Source organism: Girardinichthys multiradiatus, chromosome 23 (assembly GCF_021462225.1).
Source record: "Girardinichthys multiradiatus isolate DD_20200921_A chromosome 23, DD_fGirMul_XY1, whole genome shotgun sequence".
Taxonomy (NCBI): domain Eukaryota; kingdom Metazoa; phylum Chordata; class Actinopteri; order Cyprinodontiformes; family Goodeidae; genus Girardinichthys; species Girardinichthys multiradiatus.
Genome location: NC_061815.1, coordinates 19190005 through 19208255, shown reverse-complemented (window position 1 = coordinate 19208255; position 18251 = coordinate 19190005). Strand labels below are relative to the sequence as shown.

The window sequence follows — 18251 nt, the reverse complement described above, 5'->3', positions numbered from 1 at the left end:
GACAAATCGATATTATTTTCCTGCTCTGTTTTCGTAATTAATCAGGAGCTTGCAGATGCATGCAATGCAGAATCTGATGACATGGAGATGAAGTTTATGAGCATCCTGTGCACCAGGAGCTTTCCACACCTCAGAAGAGGTAAAGTTCAAATCTGAATCAATAGCAATGGCCTAGTTACAAATGTAGCTCCAACTCAGGCAACAAACTGGCTTTGACCCAGCTCACGCTGATTGTATTCTTTTGCACTCATCACAGTGTTCCAGGAGTTTGTGAAATGTACCAACAAGGACATTGAGCAGATTATCAAGAAGGAAATGTCTGGCGATGTGAAGAATGCCTTTTATGGAATAGGTAACTGTTGCATTAGACTTTAAGTTTTATTATATTTTACCATTCAGAGTGGGCTTTGCTGACCTCATCTATTCTGTTACTCCTTTCTAGCCTTTCCTCATCCTCTGTTGTATTTTCAGTTCGCAGTGTGAAGAACCAGCCATCTTACTTTTCAGACCGCTTGTATAAAGCCATGAAGGTATTGGTCATATATACAGAAAAACTAATCAGATCATGGTTTTTCATGAAATTATTTTTCTGCTTGGGGAATAATTTGCTAGTAGGTGTGGGAGGTTAATGGAAAACCAAACACATAATTAAATAACGCTTTTCCAGTCATTTTGACCACTAAAATCACTCTACCCTTGAGACACATTCACCCAGTCGTATTCACAAAAGCGCACACATTAATACGCTAATCGGTAGGCATCTTGTGGCTAAGTGCCTTGCTCATGGGGCACATCAATACGTGACATGAGGAAGCTAGAATTGAACCTACAACTTTCAGATTTCAAGACAACTACTCTTCCCACTGTGCCTCAGTCGCCCAATTAAAGACTCCGTGTAATGGAATCTGTCAGCGTATCTGAATCCTTAACTAAAAGGGATGAGTTCAAAATAACTGTGAAATTCAATGATTCAAGACATTCATTCCATTAATAAACAGGTGGTCCTTATTTAAGGATAAATGCAGCAGATGTTGGGCATGCTAGTTATAGTGCATTTCTTTCTGAATATCTGAGTAAACTGTCTTTTTCCAGATATTGTTCAAAAGAGCAGCTTTACGTAAAAGGTCTGAATAAAGTGGGGAAAACACATCAAATAGTGCAGCACATGACAGGCTGCTCAGATAAAAGAATTCTATATTTTTAAAACTGGAAACTAAAATCAGATAGACAAGGAATGGATCAAAGAAAAGCCACAATCCAAAAGGCTCAGCCAATGCTCAGCTCCAGGGTTATTAAAGGTCTGCTGTAATCTATGATTACTTAAAAAGTTATAAATCATGAACGTGAAGCCACTTCAAACTCCAATTGTTGAAAGAAATTCTGTGTTCTGATGAGGTCCCTGTTTGTCAAAAAACACAGTGACTACCTTGAAGAGAAACGGTACAACATTTTTTGGACTGATAAAAGCAAGATTGTTCTTCCAGACAAACTGTCTAGACGCACCCAAGCACTACGTTTAAGCCACAGTATACTTAAAAGCATGGAGCCTTAGCTGTCATGATATGGAGCTGTTTCTCATGGTATGGTGTTGGTCCTATTCATCGCATACCAAGGATTGTGGATCTGTTTAAATACATCGAAATACTTAAGGAGGTCATGATGCTTTAGGCCGAAGATGAAATGCCCCTGAAATTGGTGTTTCAACAAGAAAATGTCCCCTTAACACACCAGCAACAGAGCAGGGTCTTGATTCCAGACCAACAAGATTATTGCAATGGATCCCTGGACCTTAATCCAATAGAAGAGATGTGAGGAGATGGCAAACATGCTGTCTCTGAAGGCAACACAAAGAAATTGTGGAAAATACTCCAACTGTGGAAAATATTCCATGCAACACAGATTTGAAGCAGCTTAGTGATTTAGCGATTCTCAGGAAAGCTAAATAATAATTTATTTAAACTTTTACAGAAGAGCTTGAGTTTGTAAAGAATAACGCAGACATTGCTCATTTTTGAACAGCCTATATTTCTTATACCTCACTTTCTGTAGAGTAAAGAGTTTATATATGCAGTTTTTCCAATGCATGTGTGGGTATGGAAATAAAGGCTAAGAAAGCTAAGACTTTTGAGCTTGACCCACTTTTAAACCCTGCTATTAGGACAAACAAAACTATGAGCAAAGTTGTGCTTTTATTTATATTAATATGTAATGTAACATATTGTCAGATCACAGTAAAACAAATAAATGAGGGGATAAACTCTTCATTGTTTTCAGATTTTACCAGTCACTTTAAGTTTAAAAGTATTATAAATCTGAATAAACAATGTAAGCTCTACTTTCTTCTTCAGGGTCTTGGTACAGATGACAGAGCGTTGATCCGCATCATGGTGTCCCGTAGCGAGGTTGACCTATTCAACATTCGCAAAGAGTTCAAGGAAACACATGACGTCTCCCTCCATGAATTCATCCAGGTAGAAACTATGATTGTAAGTCCAAGATTTTGCTTACTAACACTCTAGCCAAGTTTATTTTGTTTTCATTCTACTTGTGTGTCTGTCAAGTTATTTAGATGTTTTTTCCCTCGTTGCCTTTTTGTTGCTGTGTGTGAGCATGCATTTGCAGATCCTTCAAACGCTGCTGCTGTGGTGAGGTGGTGGGGTACGGTAATCTATAGCTTCCTGCGGTGAACTGCAGGCATGTGGCTACGGCACAGCTGTTTAGGAATTTCCCTAACCCAACTTCCTCTTTATATCTGCTGTGTGACTGGCTGGCTGTTGCACAGATAGGAAGTTCTTAAAGGCAGTTCTATAATAATTTACAGATGAAATCACCCTGACACCAATAGACTACTGAACAGAATGCCCTGAATTTGCTTTGACAGAAATATTATCGAGCAATGCAACAGAAATAAATATGACTGTATATTGTTTTTTAAGTAATACATAGATCATTTTAATTACGACTACATTTTTTATTTAGTTTTAAAAGTGGTTTATATCCACTTTTATTGCTTTAGACATTTTTGTTGTTTTTTTTTATGCAGAGGAAATGCCGATTTGCACACTTTCTAAAAACATCATGAGCTTTTTACAAATTCCAAAAAACTTAAAAATCCACTTTCAAAGCTATCAGTTGACAGAAATCATTTACCTTATGACATCAGAAGATAGGCTTCACCTCAAGTGGGTGTAATGTGAAATGGGCACAACTGGGATTTCTATAAAATCACATTAGATGACACAGGGCTTTTGAAGTGAGATGTCAGCATGATAATAATATTAATGTAAAAATAATGTAAAAACAAGTATATATCATGAAATAGGCCCAAAAGCTGGCTCAATGGTTTACTCAGTCAGTTTCCACAGCCATTTTTCCATAGCAATATTACAATGCATTTTTCTAGGTGGCAGGAAAAGGAGTACCCGAAAAAAAGCCCATCCATGTACAGAAAGAGCATTAAAAGACTAAGCAATATAAATTAGGCCCAGATACTGTGACCGTATTAATGTTTGTTTCATCTTTTTTTTACTGACTTTTTATTGCTTGTTTGCGGTTACTGTTTTCGACTGGATTACAAAATAGACTTCAGGCTACTCGAACAAGTCGGAGGGAGAGTCAGGGGCTGAACCCTGTTAGCTCTCTTTAAGAAAAATAGAGGCAAAAAACAAATGGTTTCCTTAAGTTTGAAACACTTGTTAAAGATCTTTAAATGCAAAGGTGTTTCTTCAAGTTTTATTTTTGCTGTAGTTGCATTGTTACTCCAGTCACGCTGCTCCGTATGTGTATTTGGTTTCAGTGGCGTACAAAGAACTTCAGCTATAAGTTAATAACCATCTATTTTCACCTTTCTACCCATCTGATCTAGTAGCGTATGTGATTTGATCTTCAGCTAAACTGTGCTGCTTCATATTTTTTTAACACATCAAAAAATCTCATGGGTTGATCATCGAAATTAAAAGGCGCCACACAAACAGCAGATATGCATACATTTACCCAAGTGCTACCTATAGGTCGCAGCTATGACCCATAAAAAAGGTTACTTATTTTCACTCCAGGCTTTGCAGATGCTCTGTCTGTGCTGATGAAGATTCTCCTTACTTATTGACGGTGGCGATGGTGGTAGGGGTTTGCCCTGTAACCGGTGGGTTACCAGTTCGAACCCCTGCTCTGTCTGTCTCAGACGTTATGTCCCTGGGTAAGACACTTCACCCGCCTTGCCTGCTGATGGTGGTCAGAGGGCTCTGTGGCAGCCTCACTGCTGTCAGTCTGCCCGAGGGCAGCTGGGCTACAGTGTAGCTAACCATTGTCATTGTGTAAATATGGGTGTGAATGACTGATTGTAGTTTTTGGGTTGTCAGACTTGATAAAGCGCTATACAAGTGCATGCCATTTACTTATCTTGGCATGCTGACTACTTGAAGCGGCTCCAACGGCATGCCAGTCCAATCTGTCTTCTGATTAATTCAGCTAATCATTATTTGACCACTTGGGGGCGGAGGATTGAACTTTCATCCCCAGATGGTCAGATGATTATTAAATCTGAAAATAAAACTGAAATGATGATATTCGCTAACAACCTTTTCTTGCAATACAGGTTTTACACAAAATGAAGGAAACATAAGCAACACACATACAGGTCCTTCTCAAAAAATTAGCATATTGTGATAAAGTTTACTATTTTCCATAATGTCATGATGAAAATTTAACATTCATATATTTTAGATTCATTGCACACTAACTGAAATATTTCAGGTCTTTTATTGTCTTAATACGGATGATTTTGGCATACAGCTCATGAAAACCCAAAATTCCTATCTCACAAAATTAGCATATCATTAAAAGGGTCTCTAAACGAGCTATGAACCTAATCATCTGAATCAACGAGTTAACTCTAAACACCTGCAAAAGATTCATGAGGCCTTTAAAACTCCCAGCCTGGTTCATCACTCAAAACCCCAATCATGGGTAAGACTGCCGATCTGACTGCTGTCCAGAAGGCCACTATTGACACCCTCAAGCAAGAGGGTAAGACACAGAAAGAAATTTCTGAACAAATAGGCTGTTCCCAGAGTGCTGTATCAAGGCACCTCAGTGGGAAGTCTGTGGGAAGGAAAAAGTGTGGCAGAAAACGCTGCACAACGAGAAGAGGTGACCGGACCCTGAGGAAGATTGTGGAGAAGGGCCGATTCCAGACCTTGGGGGACCTGCGGAAGCAGTGGACTGAGTCTGGAGTAGAAACATCCAGAGCCACCGTGCACAGGCGTGTGCAGGAAATGGGCTACAGGTGCCGCATTCCCCAGGTCAAGCCACTTTTGAACCAGAAACAGCGGCAGAAGCGCCTGACCTGGGCTACAGAGAAGCAGCACTGGACTGTTGCTCAGTGGTCCAAAGTACTTTTTTCAGATGAAAGCAAATTCTGCATGTCATTCGGAAATCAAGGTGCCAGAGTCTGGAGGAAGACTGGGGAGAAGGAAATGCCAAAATGCCAGAAGTCCAGTGTCAAGTACCCACAGTCAGTGATGGTCTGGGGTGCCGTGTCAGCTGCTGGTGTTGGTCCACTGTGTTTTATCAAGGGCAGGATCAATACAGCTAGCTATCAGGAGATTTTGGAGCACTTCATGCTTCCATCTGCTGAAAAGCTTTATGGAGATGAAGATTTCATTTTTCAGCACGACCTGGCACCTGCTCACAGTGCCAAAACCACTGGTAAATGGTTTACTGACCATGGTATCACTGGGCTCAATTGGCCTGCCAACTCTCCTGACCTGAACCCCATAGAGAATCTGTGGGATATTGTGAAGAGAACGTTGAGAGACTCAAGACCCAACACTCTGGATGAGCTAAAGGCCGCTATCGAAGCATCCTGGGCCTCCATAAGACCTCAGCAGTGCCACAGGATGATTGCCTCCATGCCACGCCGCATTGAAGCAGTCATTTCTGCAAAAGGATTCCCGACCAAGTATTGAGTGCATAACTGTACATGATTATTTGAAGGTTGACGTTTTTTGTATTAAAAACACTTTTCTTTTATTGGTCGGATGAAATATGCTAATTTTGTGAGATAGGAATGTTGGGTTTTTATGAGCTGTATGCCAAAATCATCCGTATTAAGACAATAAAAGACCTGAAATATTTCAGTTAGTGTGCAATGAATCTAAAATATATGAATGTTAAATTTTCATCATGACATTATGGAAAATAATGAACTTTATCACAATATGCTAATATTTTGAGAAGGACCTGTACTTCATAGATGTGACAGGATTTCACAACATCAGCTTCATTTTTCATACATAAGAAACATGTAAATTGCTATTTTTGATGCGCCAATGTACCTTGGTAAAAATGATCTGTCTGACAACAGCTTGAGGAAAGAAATCATACATATTAAACAGCACTACATTAAATCGGGGCACAATAAGGCTTAAAATATGTGAGTTGGTGTTTGCTAATAGGATGAGCTCAGTAGAGAGTCAAGCTGACTTTGATGCAAAGCTAAGTCAACCTGTGGGGTTTACTGGTACATTTGTCAAGCACTAAGCAAACTCCCTAAAGAGGAACAATCCCAAAAAAAGGCCTCAATCTAACCTTTACATTATCATGATGATACCTACAGTGAACTACTAAATCATTAAGTCAGATCAGCTGATTGGAAAGGGTAATTCCACATCTGACTGTTTTGTTTTATTTTTACAACTATTTTAAAGCCTTTGTTCTGCAGTTCTGCTATTGAGTAAGCCCAAGGTAAACCATGTTTTTCTGTTCCAGCTCGATGATGGCCAAATGTCACCAGATATGCGGTGTGATTTCCTGTAATTCAAACCCCTGCTCTGTCTGTGTTTCCCATCCATTTTCAGGGCGATACCTCAGGAGACTACCGTAAAACGCTGCTGATCCTCTGTGGAGGGGAAGATTAAACCCATCGTCTCTGCAGCTTTGTCTCAGTGACTAGAAGACAAGCTCGTTCAGGCAGCCAAAACAGATGTGGTTAACGTCAGTATTTGTTCCTAACTGTTGTCACTCCTCAGCCAAACCAAGTGTCTTACTGATTGATGAACTCTCAGCCTTTTAAGCCAGTTTTTTTTTTTTTTTTGCTTTCACACCTTAGTTACCCCACTGTTGTTTGTCTTTTATACAGATATAACTTTAAGTTGCTCACATCAGTGTGGAAGAATGAAAATTAGTATGCGCTCAAGCTGTGCCTTCACATTGATGTCCATCCAATCAGTACTGTGATATCAAATATATCCCAATAAAACAAATACCAACAAAACTGTTCTTTTTCATTTTGCACTTCTAAACCCTCCTGTTTCGATGTTTGCATGTCACATTATGTGTATTAGTTTACATTTTGGCAGGGCGTTCCAGCTTTTAATATGTTCACATGGGAACCAATGTTTAACATCAGAAAACACCCAGCCTAATCCCAGGCCTCTTCTGCCAAACAAACTCAAAGCTACTAGCAAGTTTTATCATCTGATAGCAGAAGTAAAAAAAATATAGAGCAAAAAAAGTAAATGACTAAAATGTACAATGTAACAAATAAATACGCAACACTGGCTAAAATTATACTTTCTGTATTGCCTTCATAGTTAATAAAGGGATTTGTTTGTTCAGAGGCAAGAGACGCTTGAGTTTTGTGAGTGTTTCAGTTGGTTGCGTATGTGTGAGTGCAGCTGTTGTCAAGCCATTTTGAGTTAAAAGAGGAAAGCAAAAAAAGACATATGTGGTGAGGAAATCCCCTGCAGTACGCCAAACTCCAAGGCAACAAATAGAGTCTGCAGCAAGTCAGTCACTTTGGTTTTAATGGCACACCCAATCTGAAATTGTTCCATTTGATGATAATTACAAAAGATTATGAGATAACTTCAGTAGCACTATCAATATATCAATAGATGCATTGTTGTTGAATTACCCTTTTGATTGCAGGGGACGTTTTTTGTGTGGTATTGCATGTGCTGCGTGAATTAGAAAGATTGTAGTTTAATAATATCAAAGCCTTTATGTCCTCAGGGAAAGTTATGGGTAGTGCATTAGGTTTTTACTTCTGATCTGCAGCTTTGATAACTGTGATGGTATTATGATATGATCATGCAAAAGAGGCCATAATCTTGCACCTATGCATGCCATATTGTGCACATAATGGTTTAGGACTGGACAACTATCCATTTAAAATGCCAAATTTTATCCTCAGAATAAAATGTATCATATGTTTGAGGCTGTTTTGCTTTTCCAGGTTTCTACACATGCATCCATGACAGCAGCAAAGGGGGGCAAACTACTGTTCCAAAAATGGGTTTTAAATTATCATACTTAGATGTCTTCTTATATGTTGTATTACTCAATCAAAAGGGAGGCCACACGGTTGGACACACACTAGGTTCTGTATAGGCAGAGCCCGCAGTGTCAGGCCATTTTTACTGGGTTACGGGAATTCCCCAAGTCTCGCAGTGAAATTGCTTCCCCCTTATTCACCAGTTTCCTTAAAAATTGCCTCTCCGACAGAAGAAGTAGTGTGGGTGAGTTATTTGTTTTTTAACATTTGAGATGGAATTGCAGAATGTCATAAATGTGTTACTATTGTTTGCATTGTTTGATTTCTTGCTTTTTCTATGGTTGAGGTGGTTGCAGCCATTTTGTGTTGTCAGTGAATTCACTGTGGTTACCCTTGCATCATAAAGCAGGAAAAGGCATTGTGAGGATGATTTTTCAATTCTAATGATCTTATAATTAATTCTAGCTGTTAAATCGTGTAGTATTTTCTGACTATATCACAATGTTGCTATTTACTGTGAATTTATTTCTTGATGTATGTATTTCTATAAAGAGATATATAAAAAACTTCAGAGGTGCATTTAAGATCATCATGTGATATCCTTACCCTCCAGGACTGGAATGCTCAACAATCTATCATATAGTCTTGAATAAAACAAAGTCTAAAATGTAGATTTTCTGTTAAGAAATCGTATTAAGCCTGCAGGAGCTGGAACTGTGGCGCTTTTTAAATGTGTCATAACAGATTCAGAAGCAAGAATTGGCATGTTTTAAGCTATAGGAGGACGGTTGATGTTGATACTTGCTAAAGAAGTGGACATTTTGTGTTATGTTGCATATTGTTGATGGAAATCAGCTGCTACTGGAGAATCCCAGTGCTTCAGCAGGGTGAAGTGGATATTAAGTGCTTGTGTCAATGTGGGGCCTGAAAATGTGGGTCCCTATTTCACACCTGACTTCTGTTTACTCCCTTGTCCTTGTGCAATGAGGAAAAAGGGTTCCAAATTGTTTCAGCCCTCAGCGTGAGGAGAAACCAAAGTGTGCTGTTTGCTGCCCTGCAGGACAAAGTAATGGGTGACATTTCCTGTATCCTCAGGCTTTTGTTTTTTGTTTTGCATTGATAGTCCCAGAGTTATCAGCCTGTTTATTGTTTCAGCACATCACAGCTGCCTTAGGAGGAAATATCTTGCAGCAGCAAACACTGACAAGGTGCTTGGTAGCAGGCTGAGGACAGAGGAAAAAAAAACTTTTGTACGTGCACTCCATGAATTGCCTGTTTGCTTTATCTTATGACCACTAAATGGCTCTCTGGGGAACAGGTTCATACAATTATCCAGCCATCTGTAGCCATTCAGATGCATGCAACTGTGTGTGTTGTTGACGAGTTGACCAAAACAGTTAAAATGCTTTTTCTATTTATTCAAATGATTATGATAAAGATTTTGGGAGGCAGAAACATACATTTTAGTATTTCTATACTCAGTTTTGTCCTTGATGCAAAGTTTACTTTAAGAGGTACACACACAGACACAAGGGAGTAGATAAATCCCTTTTTACAGAACCTTGCAAAAATATTTACACCTCTTGAACATCTTTTGAATGTTATGGCATTTTGGATATATTACATCACAAAGTTGTGAATAGCTTTGACAATGAGGGAAGATGATGTGGTTTTTAAAACGTTGAAACGTTTAATTAATAAAGATCTGAAAACCTTGTCAAACATTAATCTCCTTTTGCTCTGATACACCTACATAAAACGGCCTTCAGAAGTAACCTAAATAGTAAATCCAATCCCCCTTTGTGTAATTTAATCTCAGTATAAATCCAGCTGCAGAGGCCTCAGAGGTTTGTTAAAGAACATTACGAACAAAAAGCATCGTGATAACCAATAAACACAACAGACATCATGGAGATAGTCGTGGGGAAGCATAAAACAAAAGTTAGGTTATGAAACAATGAAACAACCAAACATTTCACAAACCACGTTTACATCCATCATCTGAAAACTAAAAGAGTATGTTAGAACTGGAAACATACACTGACATGGCCGTCCAGCGATACAGGCCAGACAAAGAGAGCATTAAAAAGAGAAGCAGCCAAGAGGCTCGTGGTAACTCTGGAGGAGCATCAGAGATCCATGGTCCAGGTGGAAGAATCTCTAAGCACAACGATTATTAAAAGCTGTCCAACCGCAAAGTCGGCCTTCCTGGAAGAAGGAATACTGTCATATACAATCATTGAAAGCAGGCCAGAAGAAGCCCCATTTGTCCATGTAGGGGACACAGAAAACATTATGGAAGATTGTGGTCTGGTTAGGAGTCTAATCTGATAACATTTTACTAAATTGGCAAAGAAGAATTGACAGAATTTTCAGTCTCTAGATCTGGAAAGTTGATAGAGACGTTACCAAAACAATTTGCAGCTGCAGTTGGAGTCCCTCATCTATGATGATGGTTCTATGAGGCGTTGACTCAGGGGGGCATATTCAGATTTAGATATATATAACATTTTCTATATTACCTTTTCTTTCCTTCATGATTATGCGAAGTGGAATAAAATGTTGTGTTGGTCTATCTAATGAAATCCGATTTAAGCAAATTTAAGTATGAGGTTGTAACGTTACAAAATTGGGAAACACTCAAATGGTTTTTTGCTTTAAAGTTTCTAAAGAGGAGGCCAGTATTCTGAGAAGCTGTTTGTAAACTAATGTTTGTTCTATGGTGTTTCACATATGAACTGAGCGCTTCAGCATTATAGTGCACAGGAAGTACTAATTGTGGCTGCATAAAGTGACAAACAAAGGTTTGAGTCTCAGTATATCAGAAAAGAATCTTTAAACGGTGCCAAAGTCCTGATAGACCGGGTGTTTTCTCTCTTAACTTTGCACCCGATAAGACCACCAAGGATGAAGTTCTAAGTCCATGTTGTCGTAATTGTCTTTGTCAGCAAAAACTCTGCTTACAGTGAGGGGAAAAAGGAAACCTTAGTAGCAGCAGTCCTCTTGTGTGGTTAGGTCTGACTGTGTGAAGTAATTATTGTTTTTTACTTTGGATTTCCAGTTAACTGAAGGCCTGTGCATCACTTTGAGGAAAAAAATGTGATCAAAGATGATTGGTTTAATTCCCACAAGATGTCGCTATTGCTTTGAAGGATTTTATTTTATCCTTTTCAACTTTGTAAGGACTTTTAACAATATTCTTTATGTTTGACTTTATGTTGGGGAATATATAAAGAATTAATAACACTGACAGAGATCAAATTAACCCTTTTCACTCTAGAAGAAAGTAATTTGCTTAATTGTTTTAGACTTGGCAGGTGAGAAATAACCCACATAAAACTGCCAGATTCAAAATTTACAAAACAGCGTTTTTGATTCATTTCTCTCAACATCTGTAAAGATCCAGTTTGTAATCTTCTGGCCATTCAGTGTACTGTTAAAAATATTTCTACACTACTCCTGGCAGATCTATACAGTTGAGTTCTATGTCTTGTTTTTTATCATGTTTTATCCTAATTATAAGTACAGGTAGTACTGCTTTTAAAAATTCTCCTTCTGTATTTCTTATCTACAGAACCATTTAATAAATTAGAGTACTATTGAACAGTTCATTTATTTCAGTAAATCAATTCGCTAAGTGAAGCACAATATGTAGATTAATTACACACAAGCCTTTATTTCTCTCAATTATGAGGATTTCCTCATAATTTCCTAAAAGATTATAATATCCTATCAGATCCTTTAAAAGAAAACTTGGGATATTATCTTTCAGATGGAAATTTAAAAAGGTAACTGGCTGAAACATGAATGGGGATGTTGGTGTAAAACGTGTAAAACCTGTTTACATAAGTATGCACACCCAGAAATGAATCCTTTTTAAAACAATTTTCACTCAAATACAGAATTCAACTTTCTTGAATTCAAATCTGGCATCACATTGAATTCGATTTAACCCAATTAAAGATCATCCATCAAAATTGCATAAATTATTTTTGCTCATGCACAAACCAGATAACATTTTTCTCAGTTACGTTGTACTTGTAACAATGGACAAGGTTATTCAGATTCTTTAAAATATTGAGTTTCTGGTCAGGAATAAATTAGGAGACACCTACAGTTATTGCCAAATTGCTAAACTCATGCATAGTCAAATCACATTACAGGCATATGATTAGAAAATTGTAAAACAGCATTTTAACAGGTGTTTGCCCTGTTTAAACTTCAGACACTTTGACTAGTGTGCTCCTGACTGTTAAAGTGAGAGTGAACAGCATGGTGAGATCGAAAGAGCTTCCTAAGGCTTTCAGGGAGAAGATTGTAGCATCTTATGAGTCTGGTAAGGGACTTAAAGTGGTATCAAAAGAATAAAAAAAAAACATTCCACTGTACAGAAAAAGGTCTGCAGTTGCACAATACTGAAACCAAATGTCAATACACCTAGGTTTTCTTTCCACTCAATTTCACCATGAAAGCAGACTGCAAGATGCTAAAAGAAGTTTGAAGAAACTAAAATGTCATTTTAGGAACTGTAGCATGCTCTTGCAGTTGTTCAGAGACAGCATACGTTTAACTTCCATGGGAGGCATGTAAGAACAAAACCATTACTCTCTAAACATACAATTGCCAGATTGGATGTGGGATGTGGACAAAGATTGGGATTTCTGGAAAAATAGGTCTCAGACTGAATGATTTGGACACTGGGAAAGAGCGCATGTTTGGTGTAAACCAAACATAGCAATCCAGGAAAAGAAGATTATATCAACTGTGAATGAAGCATTAATTCCACCATGTATCAGAGGGTACTTGAGGAAAATGTGAGACCATATGTAAAACAAATAGTAAAAAAGGCTGAAGCAGGGCGTGACGATGGCGCAGGGGTAAAGCGCTCGAATCATGTACGGGAGGCTACAGTCCTCGACGCAGCTGTCCCGAGTTTGTGTCCTGGCCCGTTGACCTTTGCTGCATGTCTTCCCCTCTCTCACCACCCTATTTTCTGTCAGCCAGCTTACAAAATAAAGGCCACTTGTGCCACAAAATAATAAAAAGGGTGAAGCAGAACTGAAATCTGCAACATGACAATGACCCAAAAACATACCAGAAAATTCACCAAGGACTGGCTTAGGATTAAGAAATTGAAAGTCTTTAGCAATGTCAAAGCCCAGATTGCGTTGTCAATGAAATGCTGTGAAGTGACTTAAAGGTTGTACATGCAAGAAACCCCTCAAACATTTCACGATTTTCTTCAGACTGATGTCAGAGACTAGTAGATGGAGACACGGAGTGTCTCACTGACATTTCAGTCAAAGGGGGTAACACTAACTAATGGTTAATTAGACGGCAAGGAAAAAGTAATTTATCCAAAAGCAACATAAAAAGCTTGCAGATTACAGCTTGTACATGCACTCAGGGAAAATCACAGTTTTGCACCCATGTCCTGTGGTCTGATAAAACTGAAAATAAAGTCTTTGGCCATAATCATTAGAGTTGATGGAGAAAACGGAAAGCTTGCAAGTCTGAGAAAACTAGTTCAATCATGTAAGGAGTGGCAGTAATATGTTGTGGAACTGGTGCACTTTCCAAAATAAATGGCATCAAAGAAGAACTTTATGTGCATATGTTGAAGCAACATCTCCAGACCTCAGCTAGGAAGTTAAAGCTTGGGCACAAATAAGAACCCTAAGAATGCTATCGAACAATAGTCACAAAGTGGTTTAAAGACAACAGTGTCAATGTTTAGGAGTGGCCATTACAATGCTGTAGCTTCATTCCCATACAAACTTTCTGAGCAGATCTGAAAAGGTGTGTGAGACAAAGGCGGCCCACACACCTGTCTTAGTGAGGTCTATTCTATCTGGAGGAATGAGCAAAAATTACTGTAAACTGGAAGGATACCCAAAACATTTGACCCAAGTCATACAGTTTAAAGGGCAATTCTACCATATACTTAGGAAATATCCATAAAAAAATCTAAAAAGTTAATAATAGTTTATTCAATCATTATTCTGTTGTTTACCAAATAGTAATAACTTTAGTTATCCTAACGGAACTAAAATGGGAAAGGTTCAGTATAACTAAATGCCAGTCAATGGGAAAAAAATAGTTTGGTTAGGTATTATTTAGTTATTACATAGCTGGTGTTTCTTGATATCTGTTACATTTCTTTTGTCTTGAAAACATTAAAGATTTATTTACACATACTAATTTAATGCAAAACACTCACTGAATTGTCCTTTAGTTTGTATGTTCTTTTTTGTACTTCATTGTTAATAACTTGCATGTAAAATAAGCACTCATTGGAAAACATGCTCAAGAATGGATGAAACACTTCAAAGGTGTTGAGTTAATTTGTACACATCAGTTTAGAGTTTTTTGGGTTGTTTCTTGCTATGATAAGACAGTGTGTGCAAGCCTTGCCTGTACATTTAACACTGTAGCTTCTTAGGTGTGGCTTAATTAATGTACAAATGTTCGTTCGTCGTTCGTCGTCTTCCGCTTATCCAGGACCGGGTCGCGGGGGCAGCAGACTCAGCAGAGACGCCCAGACGTCCCTCTCTCCAGACACCTCCTCCAGCTCCTCCAGGGGGAGCCCAAGGCGTTCCCAGGCCAGCCGAGAGACATAGTCCATCCAGCGTGTCCTGGGCCGTCCCCTGGGCCTCCTCCCGGTGGGACGTGCCTGGAACACCTCCCGAGGAAGGCGTCCAGGAGGCATCCGGTATAGATGCCCGAGCCACCTCAACTGGCTCCTCTCAATGTGGAGGAGCAGCGGCTCTACTCCGAGCTCCTCCCGGATGGCCAAGCTCCTCACCCTATCTCTAAGGGAGTGCCCGGCCACCCTACGGAGGAAGCTCATTTCAGCCGCTTGTATCCGTGATCTCGTTCTTTCGGTCATGACCCAAAGTTCATGGCCATAGGTGAGGGTAGGAACGTAGACCGACCAGTAAATTGAGAGCTTTGCTTTTCGGCTCAGCTCTCTCTTCACCACAATGGACCGGCACAGCGCCCCCATTACTGTGGCAGCTGCACCGATCCGTCTGTCGATCTCCCGCTCCATTCTTCCCTCACTCGTGAACAAGACCCCGAGATACTTAAACTCCTCCACTTGAGGCAGGAACTCCCCTCCAACCTGAAGAGGACAAGCCACCCTTTTCCGGTCGAGTACCATGGCCTCGGACTTGGAGGAGCTGATCCTCATCCCAGCCGCTTCACACTCGGCTGCGAACCGCCACAGCGCATGCTGTAGGTCTTGGCTAGAGGGGGCCAGCAGGACCACGTCATCCGCAAAAAGAAGAGACGGAATCCACTGGTCCCCAAACCAGACCCCCTCCGGCCCTTGGCTGCGTCTAGAAATCCTGTCCATAAAAGTTATGAACAGGACCGGCGACAAAGGGCAGCCCTGCTGGAGTCCAACATGCACTGGGAACAGGTCCGACTTAGTGCCGGCAATGCGGACCAAACTCCTGCTCCACTCGTACAGGGACCGGATGGCCCCTAATAAAGGGCCCCCGATTCCATACTCCTGGAGCACCCTCCACAGGGCATCACGAGGGACACAGTCGAATGCCTTCTCCAGGTCCACAAAACACATGTGAACCGGTTGGGCAAACTCCCATGAACCCTCGAGCACCCTGTAGAGGGTATAGAGCTGGTCTAGTGTTCCACGGCTGGGACGAAAACCACACTGTTCCTCCTGAAGCCGAGGTTCGACTATCGGTCGGACTCTCCTCTCCAATACCCTGGCGTAGGCCTTACCAGGGAGGCTGAGGAGTGTGATCCCCCTGTAGTTGGAACACACCCTCCGGTCCCCCTTCTTATAAAGGGGGACCACCACTCCAGTCTGCCAGTCCAGAGGCACTGTCCCCGACCGCCACGCAATGTTGAAGAGGCGTGTCAACCATGACAGCCCTACAACATCCAGACACTTGAGGTACTCAGGGCGGATCTCATCCACCCCCGAAGCCTTGCCACCGCGGAGCTTTTTAACCACCTCGGTGACTTCAGCCTGGGTGATGAAAGAATCCAACCCCGAGTCCCCAGCCTCTGTTTCCACCATGGAATGCGTGATGGCAGGATTGAGGAATCCTCGAAGTACTCCTTCCACCGCCCGATAATGTCCTCAGTCGAGGTCAGCAGTCTCCCGCCCCCACTATAAACAGTGTTGGCAAAGCACTGCTTCCCCCTCCTGAGGCGCCGGACGGTTTGCCAGAATCGCTTCGAGGCCAACCGGTAGTCCTTCTCCATGGCCTCACCGAACTCTTCCCAGGCCCGAGTTTTTGCCTCTGCCACAGCCCGGGCCGCAGCACGCTTGGCCTCACGGTACCCGTCAGCCGCCTCAGGAGTCCCACAAGCCAACCACAGCCGATAGGACTCCTTCTTCAACTTAACAGCATCCCTTACTGCCGGTGTCCACCACCGGGTTCTGGGATTGCCGCCACGACAGGCACCGCAGACCTTACGGCCGCAGCTATGGGCAGCAGCATCGACAATAGATGCAGAGAACATGGTCCACTCGGACTCTATGTCTCCAACATCCCCCGGGATCTGGTCGAAGCTCTCCCGGAGGTGGGAGTTGAATACATCCCTGGCCGAGGGCTCCGCCAGGCGTTCCCAGCAGACCCTCACTATGCGCTTGGGCCTGCCGAGTCTGTCCGGCTTTCTCCTCCTCCAGCGGATCCAACTCACCACCAGGTGATGATCAGTGGACAGCTCAGCCCCTCTCTTCACCCGAGTGTCCAAAACATGCGGCCGAAGGTCTGATGATACGACAACAAAGTCGATCATCGACCTCCTGCCTAGGGTGTCCTGGTGCCAAGTGCACTGATGGACACCCTTATGTTTGAACATGGTGTTCGTTATGGACAATCCGTGACTAGCACAGAAGTCCAATAACAAAACACCACTCGGATTCAGATCGGGGAGGCCATTCCTCCCGATCACGCCTCTCCAGGTGTCACTGTCGTTCCCCACGTGGGCGTTGAAGTCCCCCAGCAGAATAATGGAGTCCCCGGGAGGGGCACTATCCAGCACCCCCGACAGGGACGCCAAGAAGGCAGGGTACTCTGCACTACCACTCGGCCCGTAGGCCGAAATGATAGTCAGAGACCTCTCCCCAACCCGAAGGCGCAGGGATACAACCCTCTCATCCACTGGGGTAAACCCCAACACGAGACGGCTGAGCTGGGGGGCAACAAGCAAACCCACACCAGCCCGCCTCCTCTCCCCGTGGGCCACTCCAGAGTAGAAGAGAGTCCAACCCCTCTCAAGGAGATGGGTTCCAGAGCCCACGCTGTGCGTGGAGGCGAGCCCGACTATTTCTAGTTGATATCTCTCGACCTCCCGCACCAGCTCAGGCTCCTTCCCCCCCAGCGAGGTGACATTCCACGTCCCTAGAGCCAGCCTAAGCATCCGGGGATCGGGCCGTTGAGGTCTCCACCTTCGTCCGCCACCCAATCCTCTTTGCACCGGTCCCTCACGGTTCCCCCTGCAGGTGGTGGGCCCACTGGGGGATGGCCTCGCGTCTCTCGTTCGGGCTTGGCCCGGCCGGGTCCCGCGAGGAGCAACCCGGCCACCAGGCGCTCTCCGACGAGTCCCGACCCCAGGCCTGGCTCCAGGGTGGGACCCCGGCTCCGCCGTACCGGGCGACGTCACGTGCCTCGATATTGTGTTCTTCATGAGGGGTTCTTGAACCATTCTTTGTCTGACTCATCACCTAGAACCTGTTTGCCATGGGAGACCCTACCAGGGGCATTTAGGCCCCAGACAACATAGCCTCTAGGATCATTTGAGCACTCAAACCCCTCCACCACGTTAAGGTGACGGTTCAAGGAGGGGATGTACAAATGTATTGAAAACCATTTGTTTAAGTTTAACAGAGCACTTATCCCATTCATCTTCATGTTACAGACATTTATTATTTTTCCAAGCAAGATGTGTTTTACCTTAAATGAATAATGAACAAGACAATAAATAATATTTGCAA

The 18251-nt window shown here is 42.0% G+C and overlaps 1 protein-coding gene across 3 annotated transcripts in view; it reads left to right on the top strand.

Moving 5' to 3' along the window:
- The window catches only part of anxa6 (annexin A6), a 32457-nt gene extending 24841 nt beyond the window's left edge, over window positions 1-7616 (top strand). For 2 of the 3 annotated variants that reach the window (XM_047353389.1, XM_047353391.1), the window contains 5 exons: window positions 46-139; window positions 257-352; window positions 472-530; window positions 2349-2486; window positions 6858-7616. In XM_047353389.1, the coding sequence (XP_047209345.1) occupies window positions 46-139; window positions 257-352; window positions 472-530; window positions 2349-2486; window positions 6858-6917 (447 nt within the window). In that variant the 3' untranslated portion in view covers window positions 6918-7616. The remainder of the gene's footprint in view (window positions 1-45; window positions 140-256; window positions 353-471; window positions 531-2348; window positions 2487-6857) is intronic. The other variant, XM_047353390.1, reaches the window with a different exon arrangement.
- Window positions 7617-18251: the final 10635 nt, after the last annotated feature.